Raw genomic sequence first — 20,199 nt, 5'->3', positions numbered from 1 at the left:
AAAAGGAGATGGTGGATCCTGTCGGATGGTTCCCCGAGCAGACTGTCAAAGTCATTTGGCAGAATGCCTTATCGCCAGATCTTTCCAACAAGCACAAAGATGTAGCTTGGCTGGTGGTGAGAAAGGCCCTCCCCGTCAGATCCTTCCTACACGCCAGGAGTCTCACCCCCTCGGCACGTTGCCCTCGAGGTGGCTGTGGTGGGGAAGCGACCGTTGTTCACCTCCTTGTGGAATGTGCCTTTGCAAAGAAGGTCTGGAGAGAGATGCAGTGGTTTTTGTTGAGGTTCATCCCGAGCAGCGCGGTGACACAGGACTCTGTGCTCTATGGGCTGTTCCCAGGGACACACACCGAGACAAACATCAACTGCAGCTGGAGGATCATCAACTCGGTGAAAGACGCTCTTTGGTCTGCCTGAAACTTGTTGGTCTTCCAGTGCAAAGAGTTGTCCCCGACCGAGTGTTGCAGACCGGCACATTCCAAGGTCCAGGACTACATGCTGAGGGACCCACTAAAGCTTGGGGCAGCTGCCGCAAAGGCGCAATGGGGAAAGGTCGCTGTCTAAGACCTTTCTGCCATAGTGCACGGAGGATCTGGGGAATTGTGTAGACCCCTCGGGCTGAATGACTCACATTGAATGTATACAGTGAATACTATATGTATCACAATTGTATTGAAGCACCTCAGTGCAACATCATCTATGTAGATAACTTAAATACCATTGCAGCCTGACTGTCCATCATGACCATGTTGAAATGTCTGTAATGTTCATAGATCATGAGGTGCTTCAATACAATCAATGTGGAAAACTTGAATATAATTGCACTTTTTGTGATGGCCATTTTGAAATGTTTTTTAATGTTCTTTCAGATATTTTATGAATATAGTATATTTTTCCAAAAAGAAATCATCTGATTGCATCAACATCCTCTGGAGAAGAAAAGTAATTAGCTAAGTTTTTTAAGATCACTTCCCTGTCAAACAATTTTTTTTAATGTAGTGCAGAGTTGCTGCTGTTTGAGTCAGACTTTCTTTGTTGCAATAGTGATGGAGTGAAGAGGTTGGGTTCCTCACCTGGGGGATGGGTCTGTTGGGTGCCATTTGTCTGTATTTGTATAGCAATTAAATCAACAAAGTAAACCTTCTAACACACCCATGATGCACAGTCACTCTATGAAGTACAAGGAATTAAAGTCTGCTATCTTAACTGCAATACAAATGCCAACATTTATTTTTATTTATTCATTTACGGGATGTGGGCATCGCTGGCTCGGCCAACATTTATTGCCCATCCCTAATTTTCCTTCATAAGGTGGCGGTGAGCTGCCTTCTTGAGTCACTGCAGTCCCTGTGGTGTAGGTACACCCACAGTGCTGTTAGGGAGGGAGGCCAGCCAATCATCTGAGATTGGGAGTGCATTATGTTCCCAATAATAACATTGAGGGGCCCAGTCCATAAATGACCAGAGCAGTCACTACTTCCACCAACCATAAAATGGTTTAGTGCAAATAAATAATAATCCCATGCTTCATATTTATTCCTGGAGTTTTTTCTACAGCAGCCAATTAAGCCAGGTTTTAAACAGACTTATGCAAGTTCTCTCCCCCCGCCCCCCCACCTTAAACCAGCTTATATTTCACCCCTCTCCTAACTATACTTCAGTTCTGTTGAAGGGTCGTGTGGACTCGAAACGTCAACTTTTTTCTTCTCCACCGATGCTGCCAGACCTGCTGAGTTTTTCCAGGTAATTCTGTTTTTGTTTTGGATTTCCAGCATCCGCAGTAGCTTTTTGTTTTTATGCTTGTAATTGTTCACTTTAACAATTTCTACTGGAGAGAAATGTTCCAGCTTGTTTTCGTGCTATCGATTGCCAACTGAAGATTAATTTGCGCACTGAGCTCCAATTTAGATGGAGATGTGAGATTAGTGTTGCTGGTTGCTTGTGCAGACAGAACTGTTTCTGAGCCTCTGGTAGTTGTGCCATTGTGTGTAACTTGGCAACAAGGCCTCAGTTTAATGGCCCCATTCGGCTAGTGTTTTGGCAGATCTAGAGCAGCCAGATCCGGAAATCTGCTCGGGATGTGGTCTGCTCGATCCTTGCCTTCACCCTGTTGCAAAGACCTGACCTTTTCCAGAGACCAATACTGCTAATGTCAGATGCATTCTTCTATTTGTGGGCGTGGAGCAGGAGTTATCTTGTAGGCTAGTTGGCCTGACCATCTGTTTAGTTTCTGCCAAGGCAACTGAACCAGAGAACCCAGGCTTGAGAGTCTGCAGGTTAATGGACCATGGAGCTACCGCAACAAAGCCTAATTCTGCCCTCATTGCCATCCATCTTCATGCACTTGCCAGCAGAGGTCACTGGTTAGTGGGAACACTTCCCTCCCTTGTTCAACACATCTCTTGTCCAACTGTGGCTCTCCTGCTGTTGTATCAGAACAGCATCATTGCTAACTTCCAACTGAGGGTTGTGTTGGTCCCAGTTCTTATACTAAATCAACACTTATTGACTTGAGTAATTGGCGGTTATATTCGAAAGGAGATGCCAGTCATAGTTGTAGCTTGAAGGCACTTATGGCAGAATCATCCCAGATTTGCACTAAGTGCAGTAGCCCCGCCAGCCGCAATGAAGGCATCTCACGCTGCATCATCCCAAATCCGCCACATTAATTATGCATTCTTGGGAAACACGCCATTTCGATGGCAGGTGGCTTCTCATTGGCCCACCACGCCATCACCTCGCCGCTTCCTCACACCTGGTACCATATTTAAAATGCAGCTGCGCGCACACCTCTCAGTGCTTCCAGCCCAGGGCTGCTGCACAGAAGACAGGATGGCCCTGAAAGGCAAAAAGACTGCAGTCCTCTGGTTTAGTGAGGTGCCCCTCAAATGCTTTTTTAGTGCTATGGAGGCCCACCATGATGTCCTCTACCCCTGCTCTGACCACAGGAGGGGCAGCGGCATCAGCAATCCAGCATGGGAGGCATTCGCTGCCGTGGTCAGTGCCAATGCCCTGCAAAAGAGGACAGTCACCCAGTGCATAAGAAATTGAACGATGATCTCTGTTCTGCCAGGGTAAGCCACTCTTCTCATTGCTCTCAACTCACACACTCTCAAACCCATTACACATTCACAGGGATCTCACTCACTGCCAGTTCAAGGAACATCGCCATTCACTGTCTCTCACACACCTTCATTGTCCTCATCCTGTCCATGGGACCACGCACTACCCACAAATGCTAGGCATACTTATCATCTGGCCTGGCAGGCATCCTGCTTACAATCTCTCCATCTCTATTCATGCAGGACAAGCTGGCACACAACAAGAGGGAGAGGTCGCAGACTGGTGGAGGAATGCCTGAAATCAAGGTCCTCACTGACTTTGAAAATGGAGCCATCCAGCTGGCCGGCGAGGATCTGGACCATTCCTGTCCTGACGGTGAGGTCGGCGGTGCTCAACCAAGCAACATCCATCAGACAACCATGCTGTGAGTGATGTGTCCTGTTCCGCAGTCCCCTGCCATGCACTAATTATCTCTCCTTGCTTTCGCAGGCACATCTGGGAAACAGTCGACAGAGTCCACAACCCAGGGCCTCCAATCAAGCCCCGAAGAAATATCAGAAGAGGAATCTGAAGGCATCCTCATTGAAGACCCGTCACAGCACTCACCCACACCCACCTCAGTGGGACTTAGCTTTAGAGTAGCCTCAGGATCACAATCTGGTGAGCACATCACACTGTCTGATCCACAGCAGGCGGAGGCAGGGACTTCCCAGGTCCCTTGCATTCAGAGGACTGCTGGAGGCCAGAAATTTGCTGAGTCCAAGTCAGATAATGAGCCTCTGGACTCGGTCATGTCACAGTTGCTGGAGCTGCAAAGGCAAGCTCAGGAACATCAGGAAGGGATGTCCATTGCACTCCTCAGGTTGAAAGGCACAATGGAGGAGTCTGTCTGTCTTCTGGCTAAGGTGACAGCGCCGGCATGCCAATGCACTGAAGTCCTACACTGGTAGGATGGCGGCTGCCATGGAGACCTTGGTCCAGGACGTCGCTCCTGCACTGCTGCGCAGGCTGAAATCCAAAGCTGACACCATAATTGGCCTCCAACAGTGTGTATTCTGGCAGATATGACTGACCAGCTCCCTAAATGTGCACAGTCTTCGGTGACACTGGTTCTTGATCATCTGCAGGAATGAAAGGCGGTGTCTAGCTTGACCCTGGGCCTAGCTCCCCACTCTGCGCAGCCAGGTGCCCCTGTTGCTCTCTTCTCCATCAATTCCACTCTCTGTATGCCATGAGGCATATAGATAGTTCACCAGGCTCCATGCTTCTGATGTACTTATCCTGCAGGATGAAAGAGAGAGACACGTGGGTTAGCTTGGGTGTTCTAAGACCCTCTCTTGGTTAAGTATGAAGGGCTCTTAATACATCCCGGAGACTGTTGGCCACCACTTGGATGGTCAGAGACCAGTGCGCTGCATGGCTGCCCGAAACCCCACCCTCCTCCGCCCCACTCCACCTGACTGATTGGCAGCAGCTCTGCCCATTGGACTGCATACTGTGCTCTCAGCTCAGGTGCAGGCATTCTCCTAACCCGCACTGCAAGACTGCGTTGTTAGCTTGAACCATGGTGGAGACTGGTCCAAACCGGGATGATGACATCGCAAGGGGCTGTGAGCGCCTCCACCAGTGACTGCTCCATGGCTAGCTTTAGCAAGGAGATTGCCCAGTAATGCCCAGTTGTCCAACTGTTCTGCGGTCCACTAAAACATTCATTAGTTTGCAGTCTGTGCCCAAGGGGTGAAAAACTCTGGAGCACTTGGTGGCATTTTCATGCCTCTGCGTTGCTTAAGCGGGCAGATAAGCTAGAGACCCAACTCCATGCATGTCAATATGGCTGCACCTGAACTGTCTCAGCTGCAGAGGAATGGCCACTTTATACAAGGTTTCCCTAATGCATGGCCGCTTCCCTCACCCCACCGCCTCACATGTGCTTGTGCACTACCTTCAACCGCAGGGCAGCCCTTGCACCCACCCTCACCCCGAGTCGCCTCAACCTCAAAGTCCAACAGGTGACCTTCACGAGCGCTGTGCAACGTTACTGTGCACTCACCTCCGAGTTCCCCTCAAAGTGCAGCTTGCCAAGTGCACACCTTATTTATGCTGCTGTGAAACACGCTGGCATGTTTTCCTGCCGATGTTGGCGGACAATCCAGCGGAGCTGGGAGGTGGGATGATTCCTGCAGGTTGACCTTATAATGATATGCAGATGTATTACAATTAGGTTCCTGACATCCAATAGCAGGAAATGCGGCCCGCCATCAACGAGCAGAGTGGATGATTGCAAACTGGTTTCACGATGTTGTGAAACTGATTTTTGGCCTTCTTGCCATATTGTTTGCTCTCGCCGCCAAACATGCCCAACACCAGCAGGCGTGGAAATTTCCACCATTTTGTGAGCCAATGTGCCTTAGCTTCCACCTCAAAGTGTCTATTTTTGCACCCGTACATAACTTATATTCTCACATCAGTGTTCTTATTAACCTCTGATTTAAGGCTGCTTACTTTATTGTAAAGTTAGTGCCAATTTATGATTGTTTACAGTTTTAAATCCTTACAGTCAACAGAGGAAGCTTTTGTGATGTTATAATGGGTTATATTTGAAGCCAAGATCTGAGGTTGAAGCACAGTGCCTAACCCACAATGTACCCAGTCCTCCCTCTGCTGGTTTTCAAGTTCAATCTTTACCACTCTGTTAAAGGCAATCGGCAGTGTATACTGTGATTATTGAAAGGCTTCTAGTGAGAGATGGTCGAGTGAAGATGATGTTGGGCTCTATTCTGTTCGATTGAATCTGGATGTTTCTTTTGTTTTGCAGTGGCGACTTACAAGACGTTAAGAAAGGCAATGCTGCAGCAGTGTGCCCACCACAGACAGGTAATAAACTGGCCTGTCAATTGGGTTGTGTGGATGTTATCAAGCATGCTAGTCAATGATTTAAAGCAAAGCTCTGGGGCATTGAAGTCCTGAGTAAACACCGTGAAACAGCATAATTGACTTTGCAGTCCAAACTCACGTACACTCACTGTGCAAGTTCACCTGGCATTGGTAACACAACTAGTGAATTCACATGACAACAGAGAACTCTATTCCTAAGGAAAGGAGAAAAAACTAGCAGCACTCATATATCCAAAGTGCCTCCTCTGACAGTGGAACACTGAGCAAGATTGGTGACAGATTATAAAGGAATAGTGTTGGATGCCATAGTGTGCAAGAAGATGATAGAGTTAAAGGAAAAAAATACCTCTTTGAGCAACCCAGGCAGTTAGAGGGAATAATGGCCTCACTGATAGGGGAGAAAGTGGTGCAGTGAAGCTGAACACTGTCTTTTCCTTTCTGCAAAGTGGGTTCCAATTAAATCAGGCTAGATGAGATAATCTTGCTGTCTCCTGGGGAAACTGGATTGAGTAGTTAGCTGGACACTGTCCTGTCAGAGATCTCAAGCACCATTTCATTAAGGCTGGAATTTTACAGGCTTTTGGAGATGGGCTTGGAGGTTGGAAGGCTGGCAAAGTGGTGGGAAGGGGTCGGGTGGTGTCCTTGCTATTTTGCCAGTGGCAGAAGAGGTGGTAAATGGCTCGCAACACCTCTCGACCACCCCCGCCCCTACCCCACAGAGCACAATGGAGCCACTTATGTGGCTACTAAAAGGTCTCTCCCTGCCTATACTGGCCCGTGCCTCCCAGTGGGCTCCAGGAGGCCCTCCTTATTGGGCACACTTTGGCCTATACAGGTAATGGCCGCCCCTGCAGCATTGACACCTCCCGCCTCAGTGACCACACCCCCACCCACTCTCACCGGGGCCTGCTTGAATGACCCCAGCACCCCCAGACTCCGCTTACCTGGTTGTGAGGTTGCATGGTCATCGATGGGTCGCCTTCCTCCAGGTGCAGCCCCAGCAGTGGCCGCTGCTTCCGGTGGCACTATGAGGCTGCTAAGCTGCTGGTCGTCTGATTGGGCCGGCATCCTTTGAAGGGCAGGCTGTCATCCTTAATAAGATAGCAGGCCTGGAGGTAGCCACCTAATTGATTGCCCCTCTGCTTTTGGGCTCAGCAATGGGATGTCTGCCACCTCTGAAAAATCCCTTCCATTGATACCAGTTCCAATTGAACCTAAAAGAATGATAACAAAACTGTCCAAGCATATCTCAGTTTGAGAGCCAAACCGTGATTGATTCAAACTGAGGGGAGTTGGACAGGGAGAAAAATTTGGGTAGTTGATTCTTTTGGGCCTAATCTTTCAACCCATTACCGACTGTTGTGTGATGCAGTATTCACACATTTAAATTCTTATTAGCTCAAAGCTAAATTGATTTGTGCCTGAATGCAATTATTCTAGTAATTATTATGTAACTGGTAAAACTATTCATGGCCCTTCTGCAGCTCTTCTTTGTCCTACTGACTAGTTCTTCACCTGTACCGGAGGTGGATTTTAATCCTTTTAGGTTTCAGGAAATCTGATTAAGCTTCAAGGAGCAGATTTTAGAGAGCAAAGTTAATTTGAGAAATTTAAAATTAGCATTATGCTCAACAATTTAAAACTTTACTGCTTTTTATCTCCTGAAATGTGTTGCCATAATATTTTCTTGTATTTTAGAAGCTGTAGAAGAAATTATTCTGGTTGTCGATGATCATTCAGATGTGTTGCTCAACTGCAAGCCCTCGTCTTCAGTAGCCCGCTGTGAGTGGATCACTCCTAACAAGAACATAACCTTTGATTATCACAGCACAGGACTACTAGTAGCAGGGAATGCAATTGGTACCTATGACTGCTGCTGCCATGAAAATGGCATCAGTCAGATTGTGACCTCCTATCGTCTCCGATCCAGGCGATCACGGATACTGCTGATCTTGTTGATTTTGCCTGTTGTATTCATTGCAATAATCCTCTACTTTGTCATGAACTCAAGGAAGATTTAATGTTTCGTGGCCCATAGAATCTTGTAGATCCAGTGATTCCTGGGCTTTATAAATAAGGGCATAGAGTACAAAAACAAGGACGATTTGATAAACCTGTATAAAACACTGGTTTGGTCTCAACTGGAGTATTGCGTCCAGTTCTGGGCACCACACTTAGGAACGATGTGAAGGCAGTAGAGAGGATGCAGAAAAGCTTTACAAAAATTGTACCAGGGATGAGTAACTTGAGTTACATGGATAGATTGGAGGAGCCAGGACTGTTCTGTTTGGAGAAGAAAAGATTGAGAGGAGATCCAATAGAGGTCTTCAACATCATGGTGTGCCTGGACAGCATAGATAGGGAGAAACTGTTCCCATTGGTGGAAGGGTCAAAAGCCAGAGCGCACCAATTTAAGGTGATTGGCAAAAGAAGCAACGACGACATGAGGAAAACCTTTTTTATGCAGAGTGGTTAGGATCTGGAATGCAGTGCCTGAGAGGGTGATGGAGGCAGATTCAATTGTGGAAACTTCTAAAAGAGAATTGGATCATTAACTGAAGAGAAACAATTTGCAGGGCATGGGAAAAGGTTGGGGGAATGGCAGTAGCTAAATTGCTCTTGTAGAGATCAGCGCTGGCACAAACGGGCTGAATGGCCTCCTTCTGTGCTATAACCATTCTATGATTCTACAATATGTTCTCCAACTAACTGCACAGAACCTTATCTTAAGATGCGAAACTGGCCACCTTGATAACAAAAGTTATTTGTGGCAAATGGTAGGGCATTTGAGTAGAGAATTACACTGTTGCTTGGAAGTTAATGGGGTGATTTTGAGTGCTCTTGCCTGCCATTAATGTGACAGTAAAAGTCCCAAAATTTAGTCATTAGCTATACCACCCTATTAACATTAGTAGTGCTGCTGGCTCCATTTTTAAAGAGGCCTACGGCTGGGGGTCCAATGGGCCAGCCTATTTCAGGCAATAGGCTGGCCCTTTTAATCTGAAAACCTATGATGTAAGGAGGGTTGCTCCCTCCATCCTCGGGATAAATTCTTGGTGGCAGCTCCAGCCTGGTTTTTAGCTTCAATCTGGTGAGCTGCATCAGGATTCTATTTTTCAATCACAAATACCATTGTTATTTATGTCTTCATATAGTTCAGTTGTAGAATTTAAATGAGGCGAGGGCTGCAAAATCATTGGGACCCTGGCACAGGAGACTGACGGCTTGACTAGCACACTGTTCCCAAAAGTGAAATATTCTGGGACTCCCACCCCCATTCCCAGTGCCAGCTATTTTCGCTGACACAGGATAACAGTGCAGGCATCAAGCCCACATCAGGCACTCCCAACATGGCTGGCTCTATTGTGGGGGTAGGCGTCCCATAGCCCCCTGCAATTTTTGTAGAGTTGGGCCAGGCTCTCCATGAACCATGGTTCATGGCTGCTTAGAGGACCATAGTCCTCTCCATGAACTATAGCCTGGATTTGGAAATCTTTTGAAAGGTAAGTTCAAAAGGCCTTACCGATGCCCCCATGCCACATCCATGCCCTTAATGGCCCCTCCATGCCAACTTTATAATGAGGCCATCTGGGAACTGTTTCAGCAGAAATAGAAAGCCAGACATCAGGGATCGCCATCTGTGCTCATCATGAATGTTTGGCTGAGCTCCAAGACTCTCAAATGTATTAGCTCAGCAGGGGTTCTGTTTTAACAACTGAAATGAAGTGTTTACTTTGCTTGATTGACATCTTTGTGGTAATAGTAGGTTTTTTAAAATGTAATCTCTTTTGTCAATGTTTAAATGCTTATTTGGATAATATTAAGAAGTGTGAACAAGGAACGATGAATCACTGACCCAATCTGGAAATTGGTTGATGAAAGAAAACTGGCGATGAGCAAGAGAGACCAGGAAAAGAAGTTTTAGTAAGGATGAGAAAACAATGAGAAGTACAGAAGATTGGATGAAGTCATGAAGAAAAGCTGCAGGATATATAAGCAAGGATGAAAGGAGTTAAAAGATAGGGAGGAAAGCAAGAAGCAGCAAATTGGAACAACACCTTGTACAGGATCGTGTAGAAATTGACAAGTTCAAGAAGCAACACCATTGTACCAATCAAGGGCAAGGACACCAGGACGCTATTGACACCCAAGGCGCAGGGATCGAGGTGGGTAGGAAACTTTCAGGAGATCCCTAACCAGCTCAGCCCCAGCTCCCATGTTCAAGTTTGACAACAGCACCGCACCTTATCAGCTGAACATCAACCTGGGAGAAATTTTCTGATCAGAGGCCCAAAGAGCCATCAGGAGCCTGAAGAACAACAAGGCACCTGGAATTGACAAGATACTGAAACATGGCAAAAACACCATCACAATGGAGCTCATGGACCTGTTCAACAAGATCTGGACTGCAGAGGACATCCCAGATGGCTGGAGGCGAGGAGTAATCATCAAGCTGCCAAAGGAAGGGAGCCTCAGTGACTGTAACAACTGGAGGGGCATGTCAGTACCTGACAAGATCTTCAGCACAGTGCTTCTCGACAAATTGAAAGCAGAAGTAGACAGTACCCTTTGTGAAGAACAGGCAAGTTTCTGGAGTGGTAGGTCATGCTGTGGGCAGATCTTTACATTCAGGTTCATCATAGAGCAAAGCCTAGAATATCAGAAGTCGCTTATTATCAACTGGCTTGATTTCAACAAGGCTGTCGAAAGCATCCATCAGCAGTCACTCTGGTACATCACAAAACAGTACGGTATCCTGCAATATCTTCAAAGCCATATAGCACAACTCCAGCTGCTGCATCAAGACCAGCATAGGCATCACATCAAAATCATCACTGGAGTATGGCAAGACTGCATACTCTCCCCATTCCTCATCCTCTTGGTTATCAATTTCATCATGAGGAAGGCAATGAAACATGCAGGCTTTGGCATCCCATGGCAACTCCACTGGTTGACGGTGCTTGCCAAAGAATTGCGCACTCTCCGAGACATGAGCCATGGTCTTGAGAATAGTGACACCAAGGTTGGTCCACGCATCAGCTGTCAGAAGATGACTGTACGACAAAGCCCTCCCATCACCTTTGGGCAACAGAATATCGAGGACATCAACCATTTCCTCTACCTAGGAAGCAACATCTCCAGAGAGGATGATGTAAAAATCAACAACCACACAAGAATTGACAAAGCAGCGTCGGTCTTCCAGTGGCTCCACATGGCCTGGGTAGCTGACACAATCAACATCGCCATGAAGCTGCGACGCTACATGCCCATAGTGCAAACCAACTGCCAATCTACGGCAGTGAGACATGGAGGAGAACAGCAAAGGTGTCAGGTAAGTTGGACGTCTTTCACCAGCTGGGCCGACATAAGATCCTGGGCATCACATGGAGAGACAACATCCCCAACGAAGAAGTGCTACAGAGGACTGGTCAGGGGAGCCTGCGGAATATTGTGACGGAGAGATGACTGAGACTGGCAGGTCACGTATTTCACCTTCTGAACATATGCCCTGCCACAGTGGAAGTAAAATGGACAGCACCAGATGGGAAAAGAAGGTAGGGCCGGCAAAAGAAGACCTGATGAAGTACATTTAAGGATGACCTTCAAGAGCAGGACACACTTGGGCTGGAGTGAAAGAAATTGCGATGGACCAGGGTTGGTGGCGGACTCTTGCTGCCCATTGTCCTACACAGGACCGGAGGGGCAAAGCCTAAGTAAATAATGGGTGTGAAGTGCTTAAGGCTTCTGAGTTCTTCTAAGTTACTGAAACTATAATTGCCCTGGCTGATTGAGGTGAAGGAACAGCAGTTTTTTTTCAAAGAAGATTTCTGAATGGGTGTTTTTTTCTCATCATTTCAAAACTTCCCACTGTTAATATATGGCGCATTGGTTCCGTACATGGTGCATGCTGGGTGAATGGGTATAGAAGGGCCAATGACGGTATGGGGCAAGAAGGTGGCATTGTAAGCATTGGAGGGTGAGGGCTAGAGGGCCTAACTGCTTTTAATGCAACTGGAGAAAAGTCTCAGAGAACCGAGGTGGGCCTACTAACCAGGCTGCCTCAGCACTCACCCACCCCTACGGCTGCCTACAATCTGGTTCCAGGGTGAGTGGACTTGACTCGATCCCAGTCTCTGCTGCCCCAAAGCGAAAATTGGGTGTACTGGAGCCCTTTAAACTGAGACTGATCTTCCAATTCAGGAAATTTCCCAACTCCAGCTACCCACCTTGGTAGCAAAAATCTGGCCCCAAGTATGCTGTTTCTCTGTGTGTTGGATTGCAAACTGTAACTTCATATCCCAATTAGCTGCTATTTGTCCTTTCAGGTTAGCAAGCTCCCATGCCATAGCAACGTTAAGTCACAGCCCAGTTCATGACTTTGTCTCTTATCTGAACCCTGTCTCCCTAGCAACCTCATGTCTGACAAACAGCAGCTTTTTGCCAAGTAGTTTGGCACAAAGGTCTGTTACATTTTTGAAATTTGTACTGTGGATGGTCCCCTCAATTTCGGTATTGTCATTTACTCCTGTCAGACAACTTCATTGTCCCTAGAGTCTACCAAGTAGCTAAGTAAATAATAAGAAGACTGAAGGATCAAACAGAGAACCCTCATCACTGTATCCCGACTTACTGAAATATATCACATTCTGCCACTCATTTCTCCTGATCTTTAGATCAAAACTCAATCTATAAACCAATAGACCATTTTATTTAACGCAGGACAGATAAATAAACAACAGTCAGCACAAAGCAATGTATTTATAGTGATTTCCAAATGTTGTTATTCTGTATAGTGTATCAAATATCAAAGACCCTTCCCTTGAGCTATCTTTCAACATATCTAATGCCCCAAAAGTGGTTGCTCTTTTCTTACATATTGAAACACTGCTAGAAACACAAGCCAGCATAATCCTCCTTGTTGTAGACTTGTCTTCTAAGTTTAATGCTGTCACATCTTTGTCAGTGTGCATAATCAAAAGATTATGAACAGAAAATTGCATTTCCCTTCAAGATACTACTGGGATAGTTATTTTTTGTCATCTACTTTGATGTTAATAATTGAATTAAGTGGGGAAGTTAATTGATCTATGCAAAATCCTATCACCTGCCAGATGGCTCCCATCCACATACAATGGCAGCAATCAGACCATACATACCAAGGACTTGCAGAACTAAGTTTGGCTCTGCCTTGCCCTGAGGTGGAATATTTGTCAGACTGTAAAGTAAATTATTTTCCAACTTGCAACAAGCAGCCAGAATAATTGATTTTAACCATATCTCTACTGTGGACTTCAATAGCAAATCCCCAAAAAAATCAAGATAAAACACTTTCGTTCTTGTCACAAGGAACCATTGGATCTGAACATTTTGGTCATTTGTTAGTACAAAGGCTTCCTTCCATGGATAAATACTCTAGCTAGAAGGGAGGAGATTTTTAAACCAACATCAATCAAAAACTCCTAACAGAGTCCTGTTTAACAAAAAATGGCCTTAAAATTGGACTTATAAGATGGCTCAACATTTATTTTTATTTTAGTCAGTCCAACCCTGTTATATAGAAAAATCTGTTACTGTACTGTTGGTTATACTGACCAATCCTTCAGCCCATGATGACGACCTTAGGAACATAGGAACAGGAGAAGGCCATTCAGCCCGTCGAGCCTGCTCCGCCATTCAATACGATCATGGCCGATCGAACATTTCAATGCCTTTTACCCACATTATCCCCATAACCCTTTATGTTATTGTTAATCAGAAATCTATCAATCTCTACCTTAAACATACTCCATGACTGAGCTTCCACAGCCCTCTGTGATAGAGAATTCCAAAGATTCACAACCCTCTGACTAAAGAAATTTCTCCTCATCTTGGTCCTAAGTGGCTTTCCCCCTTGTCTTGAAATTGTGTCCCCTAGTTCTAGACTCCCCAGCCAGGGGAAACATCTTACCTGCATCTACCCTGTCTATTCCTTTAAGTATTTTGTAGGTCTCAATGAGATCACCTCTCATTCTTCGAAACTCTAGAGAATACGGGTCCAGTTTCCCCAATCTCTCTTCATAAGACAGTCCCGCCATCCCCGGAACAAGTCTGGCGAACCTTTGTTGCACTCCCTCTATGGCAATAATATCATTTCTGAAGTAAGGGGACCAAAACTGCAAACAGTACTCCGGGTGTGGTCTAACCAAGCTTCTATACACTTGAAGCAAGACTTCACTACTCCTGTACTCAAATCCTCTAGCAATAAAGACTATCATTCCATTACCCTTCCTAATTGCCTGCTGCACCTGCCTGTTAGCTTTCAGTGACTTATGGACAAGGGCACCCAGTCCCTTTGTACATCTACACTTCCTGATCTCTTACCATTTAGGAAACACTTTGCATACCTGTTCTTTCTACCTAAGTGGATAACCTCACATTTTTCCACAATATATTCCATCTGCCATGTTCTTGCCTACTAAGTCACTAAGTCTATCCAAATCCTCCTTATACTGCTTTACATCTTCTTCACAACACACATTCCCGCCTAGCTTTGTATCATCCACAAACTTGGAAATATTACATTTGGTCCCCACACCCAAATCATTGAACTATATTGTGCACAGCTGGTGCCAAGTATTGATCCTTGGGGTACTCCACTAGTCACAGCCTGCCAACGCGAGAATGACCCATTTATTCCTACTCTCTGTTTTCTGCCTGTTGGCCAATCCTTAATCCATGCCAGTATATTGCCTCCTATTCCATGTGCTTTAATTTTGCTAATCAACCTCCTGTGGAGGACTTTATCAAAAGCCTTCTGAAAATCCAAGTATACTACATCCACCAACTCTCCTTTATCAATTTTGTTAGTAACATCCTCAAAAAAACTCCAACAAGTTCATCAAAAATGATTTCCCGTTTGCAAATCCATGCTGACTATACCCAATCAGATCATGATCATCCAAGTATCCATTTATCACATCCTTTATAATAGATTCTAGCATTTTCCCTACTACTGATGTAAGGCTAACAGGTCTATAGATCCCTGTTTTCTCTCTCCCTCCCTTCTTAAATAGTAGGGTGACATTGGCTACCTTCTAATCTTCAGGAACCTTCCAAAATCTATAGAATTTTGGAAAATGATCACCAATGCATCCACTATCTCTATAGCAACCTCTTTCAACACTCTGGGATGCAGAATATCAGGTCTCGGGGATTTATCAACTTTCAGTCCCGTTAATTTCTCCAATACAACCTTCTTACTTATGCTAATTTCCTTCAACTCATCATTCTCCCTAGTCCCTTGGATCTCTAAAATCTGGGTGATTTCCTGTATCTTCCTCAGTGAAAACAGACACAAAGTAATCATTTAGCTTCTCTGCCATTTCTCTATACCCTATTATGAATTCTCCTGACTCTGCTTGGAATGGACTCACATTTGTCTTAGCCAAACGCTTCCTTTTTACATACCTATAGAAGCTTTTACAGTCTGTTTTTATGTTTTTTTGCTAGATTGCATTCATATTCTGTTCTCCCTTTCTTTAACAGTTTCTTGGTCTTCCTTTGCTGTATTTTAAAAACCTCCCAATCCTCAGGTTTACTACTACTTCTGGCAACTTTATAAGCCTTTTCATTTAATCTGATACAATCCTTAACTTCCTTTGTTAGCCGTGGTTGACTGACATTTTTGGGTTTTTGCACTTTGAAGGAATGTATAGCTGCTGTAAGCTATGTAATAGTTCTTTGAAGGCGATCCCATTGCCTATGTATAGTCATACCTTTTAATGTATTTTCCCAACCCACCTCAGCCAATTTGTCCCTCATGCCTTATAATTTCCTTTATTCAACTTTAACACCCTTGCTTCAGAGTGAACTACCTCATTTTCAAACATAATGTAAAATTCTATCATATTGTGGTCACTCATCCCTAAAGATTCTTTTACAACAAGGTTATTAATTAGCCCTTTTTCATTACATAATACTAGATCTAAAATAATAGCCTGTCATCAAGTCGACTCCTCAGCATACTGCTCTAGAAACTGTCCCTAACATGCTCCAGAAACTTGTCTTCCTCAGCATTAGTGCTCAATTGGTTTACCCAGTCTATATGCAGATTGAAGTCACCCATGTATTGCCCATGTTACATGCTTCTCTCATCTTCTGATTAACACCATGCCCCACATTACCATTACTGTTTGGTGGCCTATAAACAATTCCAGCCAATGTCTGCTGATCTTCACAGTTTCTTAGTTCTACCCAAACAGATTCCACACATTGTTCTTCTGATCTGAGATCCTCCCTTACTAAGGCGCTGATTCCATCCCTTATTATCCGTGCAACTCCACCTCCTTTCCCTTCTTGTCTGTCCTTCCATAACGTTGAATATCCTTGAATATTCAGTACCCAGTCTTGATCATCATTCAGCCATGTTTACGTAATGGCAATTATATCATACCCATTTACCTCTGTTTGTGCCTTTGGATCATCTATCTTATTACGAATGTTGCGCGCATTCTGGTAGAGTGCTCTTAACTTTGTCTTTTTGACATCATTCTGCATTCATAGCATACTCAGTGTTCTGCTTTGTTTCTCCTGCCTTCTAGTCTCATTACTACTTCCTGTTACCAACTTTACTTTTCTCCAATTTGGGCCACACCTCAGGTTCCCACCCCGCTGATAAGCTAGTTTAAATCCACCCTAACAACAACACCAAATCTCCCTGCGAGTATATCAGTCCCAGTCCTGTTAAGATGTAAACTGTCCAGCTTGTACAGGTCCCACCTGCCCCGGAACCAGTCCCAATGCCTCAGAAATCTGATGTCCTCCCTCCTACACCAGTTCTCCAGCCACGTATTTAATAGATTAATCCTCCTATTCCTATGCTCACTAGCACGTGGCACGGGGTGTAATCCTGAGATTACTGCTATGAAGTCCTGCTTTTTAATTCCCGTCCTAACTCCCTGAAACCTGCTTTCAGGACCTCATTTCTCCTTCCTTCCTATGTCGTTGGTACCAATGTGGACCATGACCTCTGGCTGATTCTTCCTCCCCCCCCAAAGGATGTCCTGCAGCCACTCCATAACATCCTTGACCCTAGCACCAGAGAGGCAACACACCATCCTGGAGTCACGTTAACTGCTGCAGAAATGCTGCCTGAACCCCCGACTATGGAATCCCCTATCACTATTGCCCTTCCATTCTTCTTCCTCCCCTGCCATGTACAGCTGAGCCATCCGTGGTGCCATAGGCTTGGCTCTGGCTGCACCCCCTTGAGGATCTATCGCCCTAATCAGCATCCAAAATGGAAAACTAATTAGCAAGCAGGATAGACTCAGGGGACTCCTGCACTACCTGCCTGGTTCTCTTTGACTGCCTGGCGGTCACCCGTTCCATGTCTGGCTGTATACTTCTGACCTGCAGTGTGACCACTTCCCTAAACATACTATCCACGTAGTCCTCTGCCTTGCGATGCACAACAGTTACTCCAGCTGTGATCATTTCCTACAGATGTGTTTGTCAGGAACACATGGTGCATCCACGACTTCACACATACCACAGGATGTACACTCCACTTGGCCGAGCTGACCTGCCATCCCATAACTTTAAAAACTATTTATTACACTTAGAGTAAGTAGAATGAGTAGAATAAATTACTAGTAAATTAACTTTACTACACTTACGCAAATTTTATCTTACTTTGTTTACTTTATTACCTTATTTCACTTTGACTTGATTTAACCTTGCTTCCCTATTGCTAGTGTTCCTTACTGAAACCTAAGTAGCTACTTCTTCATAAATGATAAGTTTTTCTAGTTTTAAGCTATTTAAACACACTCCCTAACAGCAGCTTCTCACCAACCAATAAAATTAGTTTTCCTGTCATGTCACTCCTAGATTTTCTTTTCCAAACTCAGCCCTCTGCCCTAGTAGTGGTGTCCCTTACAGGTCCATCTGTCTCCGCTCCCAGAGATCATGTGATTATAGCATAAACTGGCTGACATGAAATGTTTTTCCTGTGATAAACAAGCTACTATCAAATATTTGAGCATAGTGATAAATGGAGACATTCACATTGTGACGACCAGTCCCCAGACAAGGTCCCCCAATTTGTTAACTTTCCAAATGGGACCGCAATTTTGTTATCCTCCTGGGTGAGGAGGAACGGTCTGGCTGTTCTTCCTTATTCATCTCCCTTGGTTGGTCGCAACAAGGTTAATTTAAAAGGGATCCCTTCCCCCGTGGACACCTTTTCCCAGTCCAAATGTATTTATTTTGTTCAGAAGGAGCCAATTTAACCAAGCTTTCTTGAGTCAAAGAAAGGATAAGTTTATTAGTTACTTAAAAACCTGAGAAAAATAATAAAAATGCAACACACATACACACAGATCAGAAATGAGAAGCTAAGAGTCCAAATAAAAGTTACAAATCAATCTTTGGCTTGTCCATGAGATATAGATAGTGAAACATTGTGGCCGTTAAGTTGGATGATTCCGGTAAAGCTGGCTTTGGCAGTTTCACAGTTGTTTTGGAGACAAGTGGTTCTGCAGGATAGCTGAAGAGGCTGTCCTATTTCCTTTTTGATTGTGGCTTCTGTTGAGCCTTGCCTCCAGCAACAGAGAGAGATAGATTTTGCCTACAACTGCAGGCTAGTTGGACTTCTTTTTGCTGTCACACACGCTGTACACTAGCGCACACTGCACTGTTCTGCAGCTAGCCTTTTAACCCATTTTCCCTGTGTATTCCTGTGAGGCAAAAAAAAAACCATGTCTTATGCCCAGAGTCTTTGATCTCTGACCATTTTACATAGTCTGAGATATGAATCAACAGGAGATGAATTTTAGGTGACTGCTGAGACGTGGTAATCAATCTTTTGTCTCTGCAGCCACAGGAGATTAAAGTTCAGTCTTTTGCATCTTTCCTATCTCCCTTTTAAGTGTCTCTGCTTGAAGAAGGCCATGACACCTTTTCAGGTGTGACATTCCATTTTCTCTCTGCAGGTCTGTCAGTATAATCCACATAGGAATTTTTCCAGAAAGCGGTCACTTTACATTATCAGCCATTTTTTGCTTGGTGTCCTTGCTTGTATTTTTTTAAAAACACACGCATCTTCCTTGAAAAGTTTAATATGCCCATAAGTAATCCGTGTCTATAATCGGCTTTTCACAACAATGTTGTCTATAACTAAATAAGAAGACTAATGAATTATTTTGTTACATGTATTCTCTCTTAGCAGTACAAAGTGCTGCAGTGTCTATTGGAAAGGAATGACACTAGTTGGAATGTTACAATGACAATTGGAAACAAATATGAGCCTGCATTTTCGTGTAGGTTCGGGAAAAAGCGATTTTCATACTTTTGCGGCTTCTGAACTGCAACTCGGCCCATGCATACCTTTGCTGGAATTTTTGTATTCCCATCCAGGGTTTGGGTTTACAGAACAGTTTGAGAGCCACAATGGAGTACTGGAGGAGTGTGGGTGTAGAGGCAGGCTGGTTAGAAGGCCTGCCTCTGTTCTCCAACACAACAGTCCCACTCTCAACATCGTTTAAAGACCCCCTAAACCTTACCCTCACCCCCACCCATCCCATACCACCTCATGCCCCCTCTGATCCCCTTGCCACCTCCATGTCCCCTCAGATCCCCCATGCCAGCTCCATGCCACACTGCCTAACCCTGTTTCCTATGACTTCCTATGTATCCTCCATAGCCACTCCCCCAGTATCCACTATATACATTTCTCAGGAGCCATGAAATATCAATGGGAATTATTTTAAATGCAGTTGTTAAAATGTTAAACCTGTGACAATGTAATAAAACTCTCATTCAAAACTCTGTCATTGATACTGCAAAAAAACCTCTCCATTGAAAAAAAGTTCATCTTTGTTAAGTGACCATTAAGTTGTACAAACAAACAAGTATGTACTCCGAAACCATGTCAAAGCTGAGATGTTATTACATGCTCGTAAAATTTGTCAGTCATTCCCCTGAACAGCTGTGTCAACAGACCAGTAGATTTTGGAACTCAGCCAAGCATTCACAATGACCACAGCTATCACAAGATCATTGCAACTCCCAAAGCCTGAAATTGAAAGAACAAATTGTGTCTCCTCCTTTTCAAATCAGATTGCCTATCACTTAATGGAAGCAAGCAGGTGCTCTGATTTTTTTTAGCTTTCAAAAGCAAGGGATTTTTTTCACAGTTGGAGCTATTTGTAGATTTAAATGCCAGTGCCAAATATGCCAAGGAAAGTTTAACAACAAATTT

At 44.7% G+C, this 20,199-nt stretch overlaps 1 protein-coding gene across 2 annotated transcripts in view; it reads left to right on the top strand.

Moving 5' to 3' along the window:
- The window catches only part of LOC144685779 (semaphorin-4B-like), a 99,680-nt gene that overhangs the window by 75,503 nt on the left and 3,978 nt on the right, over positions 1 to 20,199 (top strand). Inside the window, exons 13-14 of one of the 2 annotated variants that reach the window (XM_078550649.1) lie at positions 5,878 to 5,936; positions 7,656 to 7,739. In XM_078550649.1, coding sequence (XP_078406775.1) covers positions 5,878 to 5,936; positions 7,656 to 7,739 — 143 coding nt within the window. The remainder of the gene's footprint in view (positions 1 to 5,877; positions 5,937 to 7,655; positions 7,740 to 20,199) is intronic. The other variant, XM_078550650.1, reaches the window with a different exon arrangement.

The sequence above is a fragment of the Cetorhinus maximus genome, chromosome 10 (genome assembly GCF_964194155.1).
Source record: "Cetorhinus maximus chromosome 10, sCetMax3.hap1.1, whole genome shotgun sequence".
Taxonomy (NCBI): domain Eukaryota; kingdom Metazoa; phylum Chordata; class Chondrichthyes; order Lamniformes; family Cetorhinidae; genus Cetorhinus; species Cetorhinus maximus.
This window is presented reverse-complemented; position numbering and strand designations above follow the sequence as displayed.